The sequence below is a fragment of the Clupea harengus genome, chromosome 2 (genome assembly GCF_900700415.2).
Source record: "Clupea harengus chromosome 2, Ch_v2.0.2, whole genome shotgun sequence".
Classification (NCBI taxonomy): Eukaryota; Metazoa; Chordata; class Actinopteri; order Clupeiformes; family Clupeidae; genus Clupea; species Clupea harengus.
In genome coordinates this window covers 19,306,660-19,328,017 of record NC_045153.1, presented here as the reverse complement: position 1 = coordinate 19,328,017, position 21,358 = coordinate 19,306,660, and the positions used below count along the sequence as shown (strand labels likewise).

At 42.5% G+C, this 21,358-nt stretch overlaps 1 protein-coding gene across 4 annotated transcripts; it reads right to left on the bottom strand.

Annotated features, from left to right (window-relative positions):
- Positions 1–72: 72 nt before the first annotated feature.
- Positions 73–20,761, bottom strand: ctdsp1 (CTD (carboxy-terminal domain, RNA polymerase II, polypeptide A) small phosphatase 1). Of its 4 annotated transcripts, none has more exons than XM_031585825.2 (8): positions 20,375–20,761; positions 11,286–11,440; positions 7,252–7,458; positions 6,173–6,274; positions 4,848–4,904; positions 3,893–3,985; positions 3,456–3,641; positions 254–3,118 (listed from the first exon to the last, which is right to left on the bottom strand). In XM_031585825.2, exons 1-8 carry the CDS (start codon positions 20,448–20,450, stop codon positions 2,990–2,992), a joined length of 1,005 nt encoding a protein of 334 aa, XP_031441685.1. In that variant the 5' UTR covers positions 20,451–20,761; the 3' UTR covers positions 254–2,989. The 4 variants fall into 4 exon arrangements, with proteins under 4 accessions (XP_031441679.1, XP_031441685.1, XP_031441690.1 ...); XM_031585830.2 differs by having other exon boundaries at positions 7,252–7,365; XM_012834029.3 differs by lacking the exon at positions 7,252–7,458 and having other exon boundaries at positions 20,375–20,758.
- Positions 20,762–21,358: the final 597 nt, after the last annotated feature.

Sequence of the window (21,358 nt, the reverse complement as noted above, 5' to 3'; positions counted from 1 at the left end):
TGCAAACATGTAGATGCTCTGAATGTAAGTGTTTGTATATCTTAAGTACATAGGAAACGGTAAAGTCAGAGAATAAATAAATTATACATTTTTATATACTCTTTAATAATTGAAGAGACCCTTCTCATACTGGCTTCCCGAAAGGTGAAGATTGTATGTATTCCTAAAAGGTCCTACAGGGGGCGTCCTTTCAATGTGACATTAAAAAAAAACTCACTACGTATGCATGTCACCATGAACGGGTATTAAAAGGTGTGATCATACAGTTAAACTTTATTTTCTTCTTACAAAGTCATTGTCATAAAGCAATGGTAGAGAATCTCAGCTTGAATCCAGAGATATAAGGCCTACGTGAGAAACACCAAAGTGGGAAAACGGAAAATAAAACAGAATTTATTAATACTGATTGTTTTATTTCATAGCTTAATATGTTATGTATTTTTCATAAATATTTTTACTAAAGATAGGTTTCATACATTTGAATATTTATTTAACCTTAGGGAATTTACACCCTGCATCACGTGTGGAAACGGGGAGCAATAACAGGACTGAAAAAGTTCTCTCTGTTTTTTGTTCATGAAGACAAACACTGATCCCACACTTTTTATCCAGAAATGAAAGTGTACAGTAAAGGCCTCGGCAGAAGGCACAAGGTTTACATTTGTGATTTCACAACACGGCAGGAACCTGCCACTTGACGTGGGTCACAGCAACCCACGTGCCGACTGCACATCATCTCCGTAAATACAGTGCAAAGGTCAGTGCGCGGTGGGCTGCATGCAAACCCGGCAGACAGGGGCTTTCAGTGAGCCCGCAGAGCCCCAGGTCTCCATGGCAATTCCATTACTTATTGATTTCATTAAGAAGGTGCTTGGGCAATGATTTGGTCATTCACAAATCATACATGATTTAAACAGATGTGTATAAACTGGAGCAGACCCTGGAAACTGAGAATATCAGTAAGAGCCAGGAACACCGAACCCTGGGCTCTGAAAGAGAAGTCCAATGTGAGTCTGACTGCCATTTGTGGCATATCTGACAGCATATCAGCATTCATTTAGTTCAAACAGGTGTTCTAAATATCAACACAATGCTCCACAACCTCTCAGGTTTGCATCTGGAGCGTTACAATTTCATGTACAAACATTAATCATCCTGATGAGTACCATTTTATAGTATCTATTTTTTTCCTTTTTTTTTTTTTTCTTCTTTTTGCAGGTTATGTGTTGAAGGTCCTAACCTAGAAGTGCCTATTGAGACATCAACACAAGGCCTAGATTGTTGCTGAAATACAAAGCATATTACATTCAATGCTATGTCAAAGATTAAAATAAATGAAAACAAAATGTAAAACAGATAAATGGTCAGATTCAAGTACTGAAGAGAATGGAGGAAGCCATTGTGCTTGTCAAAACCGAACATCAAATCATACTGCTGTTCACAAGTCTTTCCCCTTGGCACAGTACTGATATTGTTATCATAATCATTATCATCTTTACCATTATCATCAGCATCATAGCAATAAGAGCATGAAGGCACTGCGTTTCTCAACGTAACATCTATTAAAAATAAAACATTTTAAAATTTATAAATGGACAAAAGTAGCATTATTTTAAAAACAACCAACACATTTGTTGTGCTCTCACCCCAACACTCAAACAAAACTAAAAAACAACAACAACATCATCCCACAAAGGAGAGTCTCCTCGAGCCCACTTGCATTGGCACTTGCGGGACTTTGCATCAGATTTCAATAACAGAAGTTTACATATATAGAACCTATGAGTCCCCCCACCAGTCGACACTGAGTCCGAGTCCTAGCAGATGAGGGGCTGAGTGACCCGGCCGCAAGTTGACAAGCGTACTCGCAGGGAGGGAGATCTCCAGTCAGCTACGTACCCTCTCTCAGGCCATGTCTCAAATCAGGTGACGAGTGACCGACGCCGGTTAATGCATTTCACAAATTTCATGACACAACATGGTTAAGGCATTGAACATTCGTAGAGTATGTGTAATAATTAGTATTAATGTATCCCAGTATCTTTATGCTTTGATTAATATCACAAATAACACATATTCTTGGAATTGTTTTTTGTCAAAGTCTACATCAAACTGTAACTAATATCTATTTTTTTCTCATATTAAAAAAAGGCAATTTTTTAAGGCAAGATATAAGGCATATTTGTGAGGGTCACAAATCCGTCTGATTGCTTTTGAACCATGAGAGGGGAGCTGACAACAGGGGCTGGCACTAGAGTGGGACCACGCCAGTTTCCCTTTCTTACATCCATACAGGCTTATCTCTGCTGTGAGCAAATTGCTACAAAGAATGATTGTGGCAGTCTTAGGAGGTCTTGACAACAATTGTCAATGTCAAGAGGTAAAAGATTTTAAATTCTGCTAAAAGATTTGGCGAATTAAGAGAGAGAGAACTTAGAGCCTGACATGATCGCCATTACTGTTCCGTCCACACTTGAGCATCTGAGATAAACTAAATTTGAAAAAAGAGGGAATGAGAGCAGTTTAACTCAAGAAAAACACCCAAGTAAGCTGGTGTAAAAGGATGTCATACAAGACATGCTGTTGTTCACCACGTAAATACCAGAAAGAACAAGCACTTATTTCAATAATTCCCACAGTTCCTTTAGATGGGCTTCCCTCAACCTTTTCTGGGAAAAAAAGATAAGATAAAACAAAAGAAGTGGAGGAATAACACATATTCAAGTGTTAAAATGATCAATGCAACTCTCACGTTTCTCTTTTTTTCTTATATATAATGAAGCAGTCCCACAGTTCCATCTCTAAACCAAACCAAGGATGTTCCAGCCGTTGTCTCTCTCAGCCAATAGAAAAACGTCCTGTGAATGGAATTCTGGGTAAAGTGATTCAGACCGAGACAGAAGCTGGTCCTTTACGTGGGAAGCAGCGTGGGGCCGATGCCCAAGCAGGCCTCCCTGGCCCCGAGTTGAAAGCTGCCTCCGTGGTTGAGCTAGCTTGTAGTCCTGTGCTGTTTCAGGACAGCATACACGTCGTCCACTTTACTCAGTCTCTCGAAGAACGGGAGGAGATCGAGCAGCTCTGTGTCGGACATGTCATCGAACCAGGACGCTACAGGCACCTAGAGGGACAAGGCAGAGAAAACACGTCACGTGATGCATACAGACACTCAAGGGCTTTGGAGTTACAAGTACATTTACAATGACTGTGAATGATACTTTGAATCAATGAAAATCACTCCAAAATGAACATAAGGATAGACATTTTCTGTTATCTGAAAATAATATGCCAATGTTTATGATAGGTAGATAAAGTTTTAATATATATCAACATGTTACAGATCTACAGGACATACAGTAAGGATGACTTATTTTCATAAAAACATGGAAAACGTTGCATTTCACAGTAAACAGCACGAGTACATTATTCAAGAGGGAAAGAGAAACAAAAGCACTTACAGCATTATCTGGGTGGAAGATGTAGGAGGCAGGGGAATTGTCAATAATGATGACCTTGTTCAGGTCCCGGCCTAGGCGGCTTAGGTCCTTGACATAGTTTCCACGGTGGAACACGCAGGATTCTCGAAAGAGACGACTGCGAAAGGCGCCCCATTTGTCCAGCAGATCTGACACAGGATCTGCATACTGCCATATTCATGAAAACACAAGGGAGATATTAGGTTCAGACACATGGGGAACATGAGTTGGAAGGGGTAGTAAAACCAATAGTGCATCTCTGATCTCTGGCAAAGGCTCTTGGGCGGCTGGTGGGGTGTGAAGATGAGTGGGGGAGCAGGTGCGAGGGTGTTACGAGGTGCTACTCCGACACTTTGGTACAAGACAGAGCAGTGTGTGCGACATAAGGGCTGACACTAGATAACGCTTGTTCTACTTACCTTTGCTAAGCTTGCGGTGAAAAGGACACACTCGAACAATTCACCCATGCGTTTAAGGAACTCATCCACGTGGGGTCTCTTCAACACATACACCTGAGTGTGAGAAAACAGAATTAGACCCAGAATAGAGGCCAGAATATTTTCACAAAAATCACAATACATTTTCATTTGTACATGCATTTGTAACTCCTCATTCAAATAAATGAAGGTGCTATAGAGGTCTGATTTAGGAATTGCAGGTCAGATGATTCTATGATTTCCACCCTGTCAGTCAGCGCAGAGCACAGAGTGCACAGAGCTCAGTTTTCGTGCACTGAAGATTAACTAATAAACACCTAGAACATTATCCATGGGGTCACTGGATGTGGGTAGAGCACTTTATGTAGATGTCAAATGATGCCCCCGTTTTAGAGCAAGCCGTAAAGCGTTTTTTTTTATGTCAGGCTGTGTGCGCCAAACATCTTTATGGAGTCGGTGGTCTTGCTCCTGAACCAAGTTATCCCGAATAGGCTTTCCGCGACTTAACAAGCCTATCCTGGATTACTTGAAACAGGCACAAGCCTTGTCTGGCTTGGGCAGTCTTGGGTGTTTTCAGGTCGGCCACAACTGGGGCTGCACTTGCCCTTTAAAGGGCTAATGTGCGCTGCCAGACGGAGCCCGTGAGCAGTAGATGTGCTCTGAGTGAGATTGATGGGCAGTGAGTTCTGAGAAGCCAGCAAGGGTTTCGTCGTCTCGTCAGGACACTGAAATAGCCACCTGCTGCTCGGACCCATCAACAGAGAAGGCCACTGCTCTGTCAGGTAGCACGCTCAGGGGAGAAGTGATAGGTAAACAGAAAAAAAAAACACCCGTTTGAAATGCACCCAACCCTCCTAAAGACACCCAACTCTGTGAGAGAAGCATGCTGTCAGTTCAGTTTCAAGGATACAAAAACAACAAGTCGTATCGTGCTTACCTGGTGAACAGTCCCATCAATCTCAACTGGAATGATAAAATCAGCGTTGTTCACCGGCTGTTGACAGAAGAAATAAATCTTGGTCTAAATGAGGCATGAGTTCATTACTGAAAATAAACATATCTCAACTTGCCTGAGCTGGTTTGCTATACAACATTAAGAAATAAAAATGTCATTTTTCTCGACAACACCTAAACTGTATAGATCCTGAAATCACGACTGAAAGGGTTAAGCAAACACACAACGTGCAAATGCAGTTTCTGTAACTTAACCCTCAAAAATAACAGCTGGCAACATCACCCTGCTGGAGCCTTCTGTCATTTGTAAAATAATGTCATTGCCCACGCTCATAAACTGTGATTTATCTAGTGGGAGCGATGTAGCTCGTATATGCATCTCAAATGTTAAGTTAATCACGTGCATGCGCTATAGAACACTATGACCTACATTCACAGACTATGAAGTAACACTGAAGACACCAAGCACAGTGTAGGGCTTGACAAATCCATGAGTGATCACCAGTATAATTACCTTTTAACTATGAATAACCAATTATTTATAACTGTAAGGTACTGCGGGATGTTGACATATCTAACTATATTGACAAGGTGAAACAGGAAGTATGAATTTATTGACAGCACAAAAGCCGGAAATTATGAAAAACGTGTCACACTGTCGACACTCTCCTCGTAACAAAAGCCTCAGTCTGGTTTTCATTACTGTTCCACATAACACGTTGCTGATGTAATACATTTCAGCTTAGGAGGAAAAATTCTTCCATAAACAGTAAAGGAATAATAGACTGGAGACTGCTGATTCTCCCTACAACACACCCTCTTATTCCTCCAAGGCTGGCTTACCACCTTTTTTATAGTGACAGTTTATACAAAATGCCGTATTTTCAGTCATGAATCACTTCCATATTAAGCACATTACATCATTCAATCAATGTGTTCCCTGTAAAGAACATCGGCTATCAGATATCTGACATTTGACCAGCACCAAGAACATACTGACAAGTTGACTGACTTCATAAATGTGCCCCATGCTGTGCCTGATACATTAAACATGTGCTGTTGCTGAGCAGGAAGTACTATGTGTCCTTTGACAATGTTGACCATCAGTCCAACACATGTACCTCCACGTTACTTGGCCAAAACTGTTTTGTAATGTATACAGAAAACACCCCGCTTTACAAGAACCCCATGTTTTACTGCAGCAGAAGTACATGGAACTTGTCATGTTCACAGTGCTGTGTGGAAGTGAGGGTGGATGACAGAAGGGGATGGGGGCCAAGGGGTGGAGCCTGGGTCTCCACAGCTTACCTTAAATGAACTGTGGACTAGTGTTTCATCTAGATCAATGACTACACAGATCTTCCCCGCGTCTTTCGATTTAATCTGAGGGAGCAGTGGTTTGGCTGGGACCTGAGGTGAGCAAACACAACAGGAAGTTAGGCAACTGATCAGTAAACAACATAAATGGCTTACTCTGATATTACAAAAACAAAACAAACAGTGCAAATGTATAGTGCAAACTTTATGTTACAAACATTTAAGTACAAACTGAAGCCAGTCCAGCCAGCTCAAGTGAAGCGCCAACACCAACAGCAGCTGCTAGTAAACCACTGCCTGTGCAAGTCAGTAATGCAATACATTCAGTCCACAATCATTAATGACTCGTGTTTCAAAACTGCAGTGTCAACGGAAAAAGAAAAGGGAAAAAAAATAAAAAAGCTTGCGTGGACGAGAGAGAAATAGTCTCTAGAGGGGAGTGTCCATGAGGGGGCACACGGAAGCTCTTTTAGTGCTAACATTCCATGGGCAGCGCCAGACCGTGTGACTGAGGGCACTGCTTGGGATGGGATGGGATTACATGACCTCTGGCCAAGCCATTCTCTGTCTGAAAGTACCCATGCTCGTATACTGCAACAAACTTAACCAGCTGGAGGGAAAACATGCTTACGGGAAAAGCAACCGAACATAGAGACAGATGTGCTTATGCCTTTGCTGAGTTCACCACTGAGGTTGAGCGGTAGGAGGGGAGGGGAGGGGTTGGTTATTGTAGATAGGTGTCTTTTTAAGCTTCAGACTCAAATAACAAGCCCATATGACATGGAATCAGAGATGTACTTGAGCATTCTCCTTCCCTTATTTTAGCTCTGAGGCAAGACAAACTCAGACGGAGTTGAACACACCACATGTCTAATACCCAAAACAGGTCACAGGTCAAACTCAACAGGCACAAGTTTCAGTCTTCTTTTGTTTATTTATTTCAGAAACTGCAAAATTCACACCATGCATTAGGAGTTGCTAAATGTAACGTAACATGCTGGGAAAAAAACAATTACATTTATCAAGTGCTTCATAAGCATTTTATGTGCAACAAAAAGAACTTTAAGTACCTCATCTGTTGGGGCACAGAACTCGCACTGACAGGCCTCTGGGATCTCTTCATCCTCAGACTCAATTTCCTCAATCTCCTCTGATGGTTCCGGGGTCTTTCCTTCCTCCGCCAGCTTAAAGAATTCATGTGACGCACAGTGTTCAGAGGATTCAACATTGTTTTCTGAGGTCTTAGCATGATCAACACTGTTCTCTGTGGGCTTTGTCTGTTGGGTAATAAGATCAGACAACAAGAATATTTCAGGCGTCACCGACTCTGCGCGTTTATGCTCAGGTAACTTGGCTTTTTCAACATGCTCAGAGAACCCATCTCCTTGATCTGGCTTGAGAAATTCAGAGAGTTCGTCACAGCCTTCATCGGTTTCTTTAAAGCAGCGAGGCTCCGGGGTTTCAGAGGTCTCTATACCATAAGGAATATCAGGGCTACTAAGTAGGCCCTCATTCTTCTCACGCGATTCTGCAGTTTCTTCATCTTTCTCTTCATCCAGTGTTTCAGAGAAAAGAATTTCAGGGATAATCCTGTGATGTTCACAGTTATCTGGACTGGGTGTAATACCCTCACCACCTTCAACGACAATGGTTGAAGAGTCATCCTTACGATACACCTCAGAATCTTCTTCCTGCACAGAACCAGCTTCACTGCCGTCTTTTACCCCTTCAGCAACTACCTCACTGGGTTCTTTTTCATTGTTTGTTTCCACTTCAGCCCAGGGATCAAATATTAGATCCAATCTACAAACATCTGCACCACAGTGTCCATAGGCTTCAGCCTCTGACAATCGCCGCCTTTCCAGGAATAATCTTAAAGTTTGACTTTGATAAAGTGCATGCCCAATGGAAGGTTGTGAAAGCTTCTCCTCAGAAGGGGATTCGCTCAGTTGACCTCCTTGTTGCGTCTTCTCCACTTGCCTGTCTCCATAAACTTCACCTGATCCCCTAGGGGGCTCAGGACCCTCCTCATCTATTTGGGGTTCGAGACGGTCTCCTTCTGAATCAGGTTCACTGCCATCTTCTTCAATGTACAGTTCCTCAACACTGGAAAACTGGCTGTCTACAGTGCAGAGATCAGCACTTTGTCGGTCTTCTGCAGTCCATACATTAGCACAGGTCTGATCCTCACCTTCCAGTGAGAATTCACATGATTCATCTTCAGCATCCATCCCATCCTCTGTATAATGCCTGTAACTGTCCTGACTGTCGACATGTGGTGACACAAACGACTCCTCGTGGATGGGATAGGGGTCATTTTCCTCCGTCTCTTCAGCTTGAAGTTTGTCTCTTGTGCTGTAAGAAGACTCAGAACAGTTTTCATCAGATTCATTTCCATCAGAGCAGGTTTTAAAAGAACCAGTTTCTGAACTGTCTTGGCTTTTCTCATCACAGGGATGATAGTCATCCCCTTCACTTCCATCCAAAGACTCCACATCAGGTTTGTCAGAAGTACTAATATCACTGACTTCATCAGAACTATGTTCAAAGAGTCCATTATGATTAAGAAGGAAATCAAGATTCTTGTGTCCTTCACAATCAGTGCATAGTCCACATAAAATGTCCTCTTGAGATTCCGTTCGATGTGAGGATACATTGTGATAAGATACTGCACTGCACTCTGCAGTCTCACTCTCTTCACAAGCAATGCAATGCACAGAGACTTCACTGTTACTGCACTCAAAGGAATGACCACAAGACTGCACTTTTTCTTCCAGTTGTAGAGAATCACAGTGGTCAGGACTTAGTCCATCTTCATTCGCCTCCATGTGTTCAAAGGAGTGATCACAGAGATCACAGTTTTCACAGCATTCATATTCTTCTAAAGACAAAGTGTCAGGTGTAGGTTCAATTACGAACTGAGAGATCCATAAGTTTTCAAAGGTATCCATTGATCCAGACAGTAAAATATCACTTTCAGACTTACACTGGGTCTTCTGTCTGTCTTTGAGCTGCTCACAGTGAGCGCTGTGGTGCTGGCATGGCTTGTTTATTTTGGTGGCGCAATAGTATTTAGCACAGCTGTCAAGGGAGCTGCATTGTTTAGCCAACTCAAAGTGTTCAGAGGATTCACATTGTTCAGGGGTCTTGCAGTGTTCAGCAGAGTTGACCGTCGGCTGACACTCTTCTGCCGCAGCATCAGGAAGCATCGATTCTTTCAAAACCTCTGTGTTTTCAATAGAGCACAAGAGTCGTGCATGTTGACTGTTCTCTAAAGATGCACAATAATGACGTAGATCCTCGCTGGGCACAGGCTGTTCGCCGCCGTCATTCACGTCACATGGCTGTTCAACAAATGTATCATAAGCCTCACAATTTTCAGCTTTGAGGTCTGTGGGTGTGAGGTGTTCACCTAATTCACAGTCAACCGCTGAGATGCTATGTTCAGAGGACTTGAAAACATCAGCGGCAGTTTCACAGTCACGTTCGGGGAGCTTTTCAAAAGCCCTCTCAGACACTTCACTTTCTGACACCTCGGTATAATCAGCCTCCTCATGAGAGCTGATGTATTGTGTACAAGGTTCACATTGTTGAAATGACTCTGTGTGTTCAATAATAGGGTCAGGCAGCTCGCTGTGTAAAGGCCCACCTTCATCTGGGTCCACGAGCTCCTCAGAAACTGTACTTAATTGAGAATTGAGTTCAAATGTCTCACCAAGATCAGCACCTACTCCAAATGACCTACTTTGCTGAGAAGATTCAAAATTATTAGTCTGCAGCTCTGCTGTGCTCTTAATTTGTTCAGATTGTACATTCTGTTCATTGTGCTGTTCTGAAACCTCTGAAGTAGAGACAAGATTAGTGCATAAACCATTTTCAAAGAACACTTCCTCAGTTTGACATATTTGAGAGGACTCACTGTGAACACAGAGGGTTTCTGTACCGTAGCTTTGTTCAGGTAACTCTGGTGTACCAATACGCTGTTCAAACTCTACTTCACCGGCTTCATAAATGTGCTCCATTGCTTCGTTTAGTCCTTGGACTTCAGAGTCTTCAGTTGAATCAAAAGAGCTTTTCTGATCCATGGAATTTAAACAAAGTCCACAAGCATGGTCATTTCCTTTGTGCGCCTCTCGTCCAGACACCTTAGTTTGGTCTGCACAGTTCTCCGCAGGCATATTTTGTCCAATACAATGTGCACTTTGCACCACAATTTCACCCCTGAGAGAAGACTCCAAGAACTGGGAAAAATGTCCTCCAGCTCCAAAATGACTGCAAAAATCGGCAGCTTCAAAGTGCTCAATGCATTCTCCAAGCGTGTTGCTTTCCCCAGAGAGCAGGCAGTGGTGTCCTGACAGTATGCAGTGCTCGGAGAGGTCTGTCTGTAGTGGGGGCTGGGGAGATTCGCTGATCCCACAGCCTGCCTTAGACACCAGGAGTAGCGTACACGTTGACATGACAGGAGGGTCACCACTAGACTGAGCTTCAGTACCCAGCCCCTCTTCAGGAGACCTACCAATTTATTTTAGGGGGCTACAGAGACGTGACAAATAACTCCTGGAATATCAAATCGCTATAAAAAGCTGAAGTAAGGCATAAATCTGAAACTGACACCCGAGAGCATCTTGACCACCTGATCTGTCTGTATTTGCTAACAGCCATGTTGTTTTCCAATAATGTGTTCAATTGAATCATGGATGGCTTTGTCTTATGCCAAGAACACTTGTTTGCCAAAGATATAATCTCCTATTTACCAAGGAATTCTAATCTTTTAACACTCTTATAGTGAGAAAGGAGACATCAGAATTTTTACTTATTCCATTTTGAATAGATTTTTGAATTTACAAACAAGCACTGTGATGATTCACTGACATGATTTACTCACACTGACTTGTTTGTTGTTGGCCATGTGAAATAAGGCGGTAAACAAGAAAAGGAGTTGCGCAAAACAAACATGGGGTTTCGGTTTCCTTGGTGACACAATTGATCATGTGGCTCTTGGTCAAGTTAACCACAAGACACTCAGAAACCCATGGGGGAGGGTGGAGATGGGGTGAGAGAGGGTGCGGAGGTAAAACACAGAGGTACAATGAAATCATCTTACTTTAGAGACAGTTCCATTTTCTTCGACCAGCAGCGGTGCGTTGTTGTTGACTGGGAGCTGCTCAGCTTCATCGTGACACAGGCAGCAGAAGAGACTGTGGAAAATGCTGCGACTGCGTGGCTTCTTTGATGAGGATGCAGCATGTGTCTGGGCACCTGAGAACACAGAGGGACACACAGTTACGCCATGTTGACCATACTGCTGCTAGCCATGGCGCCATGGCACAAAGCCCACAACACAAAACACCATCTTTGGATGGCTCTGACAGACACTAATGTGCCACTAATCAAAATCAAGCACTCTATGTGACGATATCACTTTCCTGCTTAAGGTCAATTAGCTGCCAACTCCATTTAAAGAACCCCCGCTGGTAAACAATTCAAATTGATTGGGCACACCTGCTCCTTCGCAGGAGGAGATGTTCCGATGTGTTTATTGACAGCAAAGTTGATTGGACCAAATCGGAATGTAAATAATTCCCTGACCAGTGTGAATTTGGTGCATTTCACGCAACAGAAAATCCTTTAAACTATGTAAAGCTGATTTCTTGAAAGCAGTCCACAGACAGGGAGTCAAGAAACAAGAAACCAGAAACCAGAGAGCCTACTATGGGTGGAGATATAAAGGGCGTCTCAGTCATTGAAAACATGTGTGTCACACCCATGAAAGCCCCTACACATGCATTCCTTTACTAGTTATGACAACATTTAGTCAACGCTGGGGCCTGGGAAACAATCTGTCGTCATTCAGTCCTTCACAACAGTAATTAGCCAATGAATCCTCCTAGGCTGATAACGCATGAGATAGAAGTTATTTGTCAGCAAGCATATCTGACAGAGACCAGCGCAATTTAGCAATAGTGACAAACATAACAAGGGATCTCCATGATTAGCGAAACTATGTACAGCTCAAAGGCTGGAGCCCTTTTTAGACGTATTGCTAAAGTGAACTTGTGTGTTGATGGCTGGTCTTTAGAAGACAAAATCTTTGACGGGGCAGCAAGATGAAGGAGGTCCTGTCATCGTGAAATATTAGTATGCTAGTTGAAACCCCTGCATCTGACTTCTGCTAGACTAATTTGACTGGGTCCCACATATAAGCAGGTTTCTAATTTGTTCCCCCTGTTTTGATGTTTTGTTTCTCGAGTAATCAGATGGCGCTGCTCTGTTGTCATGTTGCTGATGACAACAGAGCTTTCAAAATCTTGCCAACACATTTAGGAGATAACTACCTTTGGTAGATGCTAGCCATGATTTCAGCAACCACATAAAAGAGGAATGACCTCCTTTGACCTCCTACAATACTTTTTCTGGAGGATGTTAACAATTTGAATGCTTCACTGTAAACTTTCAAAACAGAGGGATACATTTACAGGGGCCTTTTATGTAAAATGATTGATATCACCACATCTAATACAATGTCATTATCAGGAATTATGACAAGATAGTGTTCCTGTTCATGGTATACATCCCCATTCCTTGTTTTGGGTGTTTTTCTATGCATGTATTACACTTCATGGCCAGACAAATGTAAACAAATGCAAAAGGAAAAGGCCTGAAGGAGTTGAACAAAAGGATTGCATTGCAGGAATTTAGTCACAGTTTTGTCTACATTGTCAATATTTGAGACAATATTTGTGACAATTATTATTATAAAACTATTTTCATCTTTGAAATACAAATAAGTAATAATAAAATGAATTAGGTCTGAAAGCATTGCATAGTTGCTATTTTACCATACAGATCTCTTTCCTGAATCATGAAATATTAGATGACAAAAATGCAAAACGCACTTAGATATGCATTTGTCATTTGCAATGATATTGCACTTTCACTCCATGTTTTCAGTTAAGCAGTGGCTTGTCCATGCATGGAGCACATATTTTGCCCCGCAAACGTTTTTATATGAAACTCCTTATGCAATGCAGGACATTCATTACATTCATACTGCATTCAGAGTTGTTTTAACGAGAAGTCATTATTCATCCATTCAGGGCATTTATTGGAGACATAAATCAAAACCCTACTTTTTCCACACATCCTTAAGGGGGTTTCAGACCTGCACCAGATGTAGCAGAGCATAGTGACCATACCTGAAGTCTGCTCTCAGGGAAAAGGGGCATGCAAAGGAACATGACCAAAGGCACAGGCAGGAGAAAGAACCTACGGGTGCGAAGAAACATCACGCAGCTCACCACGTTGGGTCTTCTGATGTTACACATCAGACTGCTTTAAATAGCCCTCACGAGCAGCTGCTGACAGAGGTTAGTGATGGCATTCTCTGTATATAGAAAGCTCCCACTCCAGGCCATAAACGGACACAGAAAAACAAAAACCGTTGTAGGGGAGCAAGGCATCAGTCCCTGTGTTTATCTGAGGACGACATGAAATACCCAAACACGCCTGACAAGGGTGAAAGCCTCAAACTCAGTTTATGAATGGCAATGCGTGTCTATCCTGGGATAAGTGTCTTGACCATGTAATGCCCGGCAGTATTTTAAAAGCGAAATGGCAAAGCTTTATTTACTTATTTGCCGTGCCTTAGCAGGACTGCTGGAGGCCGAGGCTTTGACAGTTTAGTCGGCTTGACAGCCTGAGCCGTGTGGCCCCTCTTTTCCACGGCTCGCACCCCACCTCCCAGGAGGCTTAGATCCCTGATAATGAGGCTACAGCTTTTTTTTCCGGATCCAGCGCTGCCCCACCCTAGTCAGCATGTTTCAGCACCACAAAGTTAAAAGTAGTCCATCTGGGTCTCTTTGGGGAATGCCTGTGATTCTATTCCCATCCTGGCAGACGCCGATCTCTCCGCGGCTGATTTTACGGCCCCCACCCCCCGACATCCAATCCCCCTCAACAATCTAACAACTTGTTTCACACCATCCGCAGAGTGAGCGGGACAGCAGGTTTGCGAGCATTGTGACACACGCCGTGCCAAGTTTAAGTTACTTGGATATAGGGCAAACAGCTGGCATTCAGTGCAGGGCACCGGCACACAGGCTTACACCATTGTAAACACTGCCATTATCAGATGTGAAACACACACAAACTCAGAAGGAATATTAGCATAGACATAGATAAATAAGGTTATAAATAGATACATTCTTAACATAGGGTAAATTTACCTTAGGATGAACAAAGGCTTATTACATGCGAGATATTTTTCTGTACAAAAGTAGTGACACCTGTAGATTCTGTCAATTACAGAATTATTACTGCATTATATAGTGGGATATTGGTTAGGTGTTGAATTATCTGTTGTCCAATTTTTTTCAAATAAAAAAAAAACCTTAACTAAAGACTTTTAAAAACCTTCTAAATAACCCTAAACATTGACGCGTTTATTGATAATTATTTAATATTCTGTTATTGACCATAGTATCGAATATTCAAACAGCTTGTTTTGAAAGAAGTATCTGTGTTTTCTCATCTGAATGCACTGAATATCTTTGAAGCCTTGGCACCAGCTAAATGTTTTGGATTGGGGTGGGGGGCGGGGGCGGGGGGGGGGGGTGGACCTACGCCTAAGAGCCGTCCTTTTTTTGCCGCTTTCATAAAACTCCCTGAACAAGAGAAGCACTCAGGGGGCCCCACTCCGTTCCCTTGGTCCCTCTCTCCCTCTCCCTCCCTCTCTCTCTGGAATGCGGCCATCTCATGGGCCCATAACCCTCTGCTGCACAGTGGCCTGGCCAAACCAAAATAGGAACAGGAAGTATCAGGAAGTGAAGTAAGACTCATGAGAAGCGATAGAGAGTGGCCTACACAGAGAACATTCTCTCTCTCTCTCTCTTTCTAACTGGCCCCTTTTTCTCTTCCGCACTCTGTCTTTCTTTCTCACTCACTCACTCACTCTCAGCCTATCTTTCTCTCTCTCTCTTTCTCTCGCTCTCTCTCTTTCTCTCGCTTTCTCCCCCTCATTCACTCTCTCCCTCTCTGCTGCCACCAGCAGATCATATTTCACACAACAAAGCAGGTACAGAGGAGGAGAGGCCTGGGAAACAGCACGCTGAGGTAATCCACAATGTCCTGGTGTGGAGAATAGGATTCCAGCAATCGAGCTTGGCCATCAGGGGCCAGTGCACCCATAATGTCTTTCACATGCAGACTGGACGGAGGCCTAGCAAACACTCAAGAATGCCTGCTAATAGCGTGTCTGCCCACAGATTCAGCCTTGCCTTACGAGTAGGACGTGTACTCATACCAAACCCTTCCGTACAGGACGTTTGGTTTGGTATGCGACCTATTCGGTTCGGTGCACCCTGTGACCAAAACAATTACTGCCAGAATAGTCTATTTATGTCAAACATTAAGATACTACTCGCACACGTGGAACCGAAACTCAAGAGGGCACATTTAAATCAGAAAGTTTTGGCCGTGCACCAGTTGTTGTCTATCAATTGTAGCATGTTAGTCGGTTTATCCTGGTTAGCCAGATTAGTCAAGTTAAATGTAAAACGATTTGTACCAACATTGTTCAACTGAATTCAGATATACCTGTGGATACACTTCAAACATTTCATTTATGACAGCATCACCAGAATCTGTGGATTAGCGAGATGAGACAATAACAGTCTGGACTGGAAGGAGAGTCCTCTCACTGCAGATTTCGGATCATGCCAAACTAATGCTATAGAGTATTTATCGCTGCGGATATGCGACCATACTCAATTATAGAAAATACTGAAAGCATTATGGTCAAAGTGCTTGAGCCCCACTACAAGGTGTCTTCATTTTCATGCATTTTAGTCAGTACGTTGTGCCTGCCCTGTATAAACGAGCGCAAGCTGCAGTTTAGAAATCATCAACGTGTCAAACTCTTACGATGGAGCATTACTGACATTTGTGTTATTTATTTTTTCTTATTGACAATATGCCAGTGTTTTATGTGCCTTAACTGTTCAAAAAAATAAATGGGAAAAAAGTTACTTTATTATAAGTTTTCTGCTGTTTTATTTTGGGTTGTTTTCCCTGCTGTACCGAAAACATAAGGAACCATAACCCCAAAACCGAATCAACCCGTGAATTTTGTGTACCGTTACACCCCTACCTACGAGCATGACTAATTGTGCAAGGTCAGACTTTGTATCTTTGCCCCCTTGCCCACGAACACCACCCCAAGCTTCTAAAAATAATCCTCAATAACCAAAGACCAGGTGGTGATGCCAATGCTTAAACTTCTGGATAGTGGCTCAACACGCTGCATTTGCTAAAATGTCTTTTAAATCCACTTTAACTTCAACATCAATAAAAACACTGAATAACATGACATACAAATCCCACCTGTTCTCATGTGCATGTCTGCTTAGCCAACGCTTACAGATTTATGAGACTGACCAGGCACTTAGGGTGACTGGGTGGTCATACATATGGGGTCAGCGGCAGAATTTAGCCTTGATCTGTGGGCCGCAAAAAAGGAATAAGGAGCCCTCTGCATAGCTTAACAGGATCCTATTCCTTAACATGTGTTTTTTTTCTCTGCTCTTATGTAACTAGGAATTCCACTGGCTCCCTTCGACAAATAAGCCGCTGGGCTGGTCAGCACAGTCGGTGATGTCAGTGGTGAGATAATCGTCCAAGTCCAACACATTTCTGTACACTTGGGTATTATATGACTTGGTTGCTTAGTTTTCAGGCTTGGCCCCTGCAAAGAGCGGTTTAACTTTGACATGAACGGGTGTTGCTGCTGAAACCATCGCGTGGGAGTAAGGATTTAACACGCTGAATGCTTCTGTCGTTCATATTCAAACATTTTAAACATTTGCCACCTGGAAATCTAGAGAATCTGGCAAGTTCAGACTAGATTTTGTCAAACTGGGTAGCTGAAAGAGAAAGGGAACGCGAGGAGGGGGAGGGGAGTGAACTAGAGAAAGAGAGAATTCGTATTCAAACATGAACGCTTACACTGGGATGCATCCAAATATCAAGCTTGAACCCAAGTTTCATGAGTGTACATGAACTGAATCTATCAAATCTCTTTTAAATGTATTACAAACTAAGAACAATACCTGTCAACAAGGTGTGCAGCCTTGCATGATCTTCCTTGAGACATTATTTACCCCTCAGCACATAGTTAGGCTCAAAGCCTTTTTGACTAGGCATGTTCTCCTGGGAGACAAACATTCAACACAGATTAATCTGCAATCCCAACTCAAAATGTAATTTTGTGTCATGGCACATCCAGCTAAGAATGTAAGCAAAGCATTCTTTGATACCCCTTTTCCACCAAGGCAGTTCCAGGGATGGTCGGAACCTGATGTTGAACCAGTTCTTCGCGTTTTGACTGCCAAAGAACCAACTGTCGAGCCAAGAAAACTGGTTCCAGAGCGGCACCAACTTTTCTGCTCTAAAAAACACGACCAATCATATATTATCATAACCAATAAGACCAACTAAAACTGTCTGACCATTAAAAAAATAGCTGTTTAACCAGCTACTAATCTCTTACATCAAAGGCTAGCTAGCTAGCTAGCTGTTGGTCAGCTAACATTACCCAATCAAGCATAGCTACTATTTTCTCCCATCAATGTTAAAATCGCAACATTAATGGTGCGTTTGACGTTCTTAACACTGATGTGAGAAATTAGCATCGAGCTAGCTAGCCATCAATGTGATGTTGTAAACAGACAATGCAGTCCACCATTGGCACTAGCACTGCTGGGGAAGCAGAGACGTATACAGTGATGCAACAGTGTGGCTCTATAGTGGCTCTGGAAAAGCAAACCGGTTCGCAAGTTGCACTAGCACCAGCCCGGAACTAGAACCTAGTTTGCGTGGTGGAAAAGGGGTAGTAAGAGTATGCCAGATGCTGTACTTTCCACCAAGCACCAACATTACATTGCCTACAGAGATTCAGAGCATCAACAACAAAGTCTGTCAGATATGTCTCAATCAGAATGAACAGTCACTGAGGCGTACTAATAAACAACAGAACAACAACGGCAGTGCTGTGGCATATGGAGGAGGGCCACAGCTGCGCTAGCCTGGCTCCGCCGCCTATTGCAAGACAGCAATCCCACAGTGGTCGATACTGATTGGTATAAGGCCGATTCAATGATTTCAAAATGAACCCGAAATCTACGTCCATTCGGATGCAATGACTGGAAACAAGCCCCAATGGAGCGTGGCCAGACCCTATCTATTCACAAAGTGAATTTGGGTCTGGTTACCCCAGGCTACCAGCGTTCCTCCTTTGACTGAAAAAACAGTCACAAATGACTAGGCTATCCACCAATCATGCGATGTGTGTGTGTGTGTGTGTGTGTGTGTGTATGTGAAGGAGAGTAAAGACAAAAAAAGCAAACATGTTGCAAAGCATTCCTTTTACACACCATTCCTTTTGCAAGACAGGCAACCATGCAGAGCTGCCACTTCTGAGTGGTGAAAACATGACTGCAATAGTTCTTTGCACAATAAGGTTAAAGTGTCAGCTTTTGACAACAGCCTGAACAAACTGCTCCTACAAGCTGGCATGAGGGTGGAACTTGGTTTCATTAAAGGGCTTGGCTATTCTGTGAACCAACATATCAACCACAGGAAAACTACTCCAGAGGGCTCAAAAGGGTTGAAATGGCATGCTCAAATATTTAACAGTTTATACATACAGTATAACAGTTTTGTTTTTAAAAATCTGTTTTGCTTTGTATTTACTTTAAACCTTGCATTCAAAAGAGTTTAAGTGGCGAGGTCTAGCATTACTGTTGATAATCGTGACCTCTTGTGACCCAAATATAAAACCAGAGGTCCACACCTACAGGAAGCAGCATACTCTGAGTGCCACGGCTAAAGAGCTAAGCAGCGCACAGTCTTTTCTCAGACAATAGACATACAACAAAACGTGACTACAATAAGGTCACCATGGCCAGTGTCATGTATTTCAGCCATGGCTTTCAATAGAAACCCCACACAAAGAACCTGATGTGAACATTGAGCTTGCAGATCATCCCATGTGTTCACTTCCTCTTATCTTTTTCACCTGATTTTATTGCTTTTGTTGCATTGGTGTTGAGGCTCAGGTCAGCTTATACTCTGGGGGCACAACAATCTCTCTCTTTTTTTTAACAAACATCTTGAAACTAAATCTCACTGCAGTGTAGCCTACTGCCATTGATGTAACGGTCAGGCTGAAATGAGAACACTTCTCAAACAGTGGGTGAAATGTCTCCCATATGAGCACCTGCACTGTTTTGTTGCTTAACTTCATTGTCTGGATGAACATTGACAACAATAATCAACTTGAGCACCTTTGGTCAATCCAAAACAACACAAACCTTTCATTATTAATCTCCTTCTGTGGGAACTCAGCAAGGCACTTGTTAAAATCGTTCAATAAAATGCTCTTGCTGCCACAAAGGCTGGGGTTATACAAAAAAGTTTTACCATCCAGTCCACCTCATCTAATCTGGGCAGCACCCTATGATGGGGATGTCCAAGAAATGGGTGGTGACCATTTGGCGGGAAAGAATCTGACAAGGATGACGAAGCCATCCACTTTCCTGACCTGTACACAGGCTTCAGTGACACAGAATAAAACCTTGAGCAACTGCATGATAAATTCATCGCACTATATTTCATGGCCAAGAAGACTGCTCGTAGTGATGTGTGTTATAAGGATCATATGAGATGACCATCATATTCACGCCTAACACTTTTTTGCCTAGGCTACACAGATGTAGATGAACCAGTCCCGCCCCTGCATTAAGGGCCAAATAAGATTTGACCGTTTGGACTTTTATTTTCAATCTCAAAAATGTATAGGCCTGACCAGTACAGTATATTGAAGTTGAAACTCTGAAATGTATGCTAGGACGGAGTTAACAGCAAACGAGATGTCGTGAACTAAGTTGTTCGCAGCTGTCAAATTAAGTTCTTGTCCTCGAAGGCCGACGCGACCATTTAATTCCGTTTTGCTAAAACGTAACTATAACAATGTAGCATAAAAGTAACAACTGTAGTTAGGCTACTTCGTTGACTGCACACATCGTTGTGATCTTTTAAAGTAAAAAACAGTGCTTTATGTTTTTCCGCCGAAGATATTCTTCAGTTCTGACATGTGCGCTCCAAAACAACCCACTTTCAAAACTTTTTCAGACTTACCTTTTTCTCGTAAAGGAGTACTCGCCTCTTCATCACGGCTCACTTGTGTGATAATTGACGAGGACGGGTGGTCCATGAGATCCGTAAATCCAGAGCAATTGCGATTTGAAGTATATGTTACTTTTTAAAACCCAGCTAGCTAATTTTAATTTAAGCAAATATTACGCTAAGCTAAAGCCTATCTTGCCTCCTCCCCTAATCGTTAAAAATATAAAACAAGCTCCTATACGTACGCATGTACAGTCATTCATGTGCCTCCAATTGTTAGAAGAAAACAAACAAAGACAATTAAATTAAAATAAAATAAAAGGAGGAGTTTCTTGTTGATAACTTTGTTACAACATGGAGTTCGTCTCTGCTCTCAATTTCAAGATACAAACATGGAACTTGTCGGTTTCAAGGCGCCCGCCTCTCTTAAAGCGGCAACGAATTCTAGAGAAACTCGTAGTAAGATTTGAAGGCAGGATATACTGGCTGAGAGTACGTTATATTTTATTTGTATTTAAGAATAGTCGCATCATGTATCTTAAATATAATGAGTAAAATGTAGGTTTTCATTTATTCCTTTAAAGTCACTATCATTTATATGCAGTCTGTGCTTTTACAGTTAACGTTATTTGGCTGAGGTCTGTGCAAATGGTATCAGGTCCACAGTAAACCTGACAAACCTTTCACCAGACCTCTCAGTGTATTCAGCCAGGACACTGGCCATCGGTACTTTTATTATGTGCAAATATATAGCCACAGATGCATGCAGCCAAACAGGCCAGACCTACTGACCTAAAATCTGACATCTCTAAAATTAGTATTGAAACAAATACAACTATAAAACTTGCACTCAGTGACAACTAGGTCAGTAATGAACAGTTTAATGTTGTCATGTGCCTTCTTGACCATGACCTATCAGCCGCAATTTTATGTGACGCACATGAAACATGATACAGATTGGCTGCGATGGCAGTGTAGGCCTCTTTTTGGACTAAA

Excerpts from the sequence above, each read along its gene's own strand:
- ctdsp1 (XM_031585819.2), bottom strand. The coding sequence starts at position 10,638 with ATGTCAACGTGTACGCTACTCCTGGTGTCTAAGGCAGGCTGTGGGATC. Across the intron at positions 6,275-7,251 it reads TCTGTGCCCCAACAGATGAG|GTCCCAGCCAAACCACTGCT; the intron begins GTACTTAAAGTT and ends TGCTCACCTCAG. Across the intron at positions 3,642-3,892 it reads TCACCGCAAGCTTAGCAAAG|TATGCAGATCCTGTGTCAGA; the intron begins GTAAGTAGAACA and ends TGAATATGGCAG.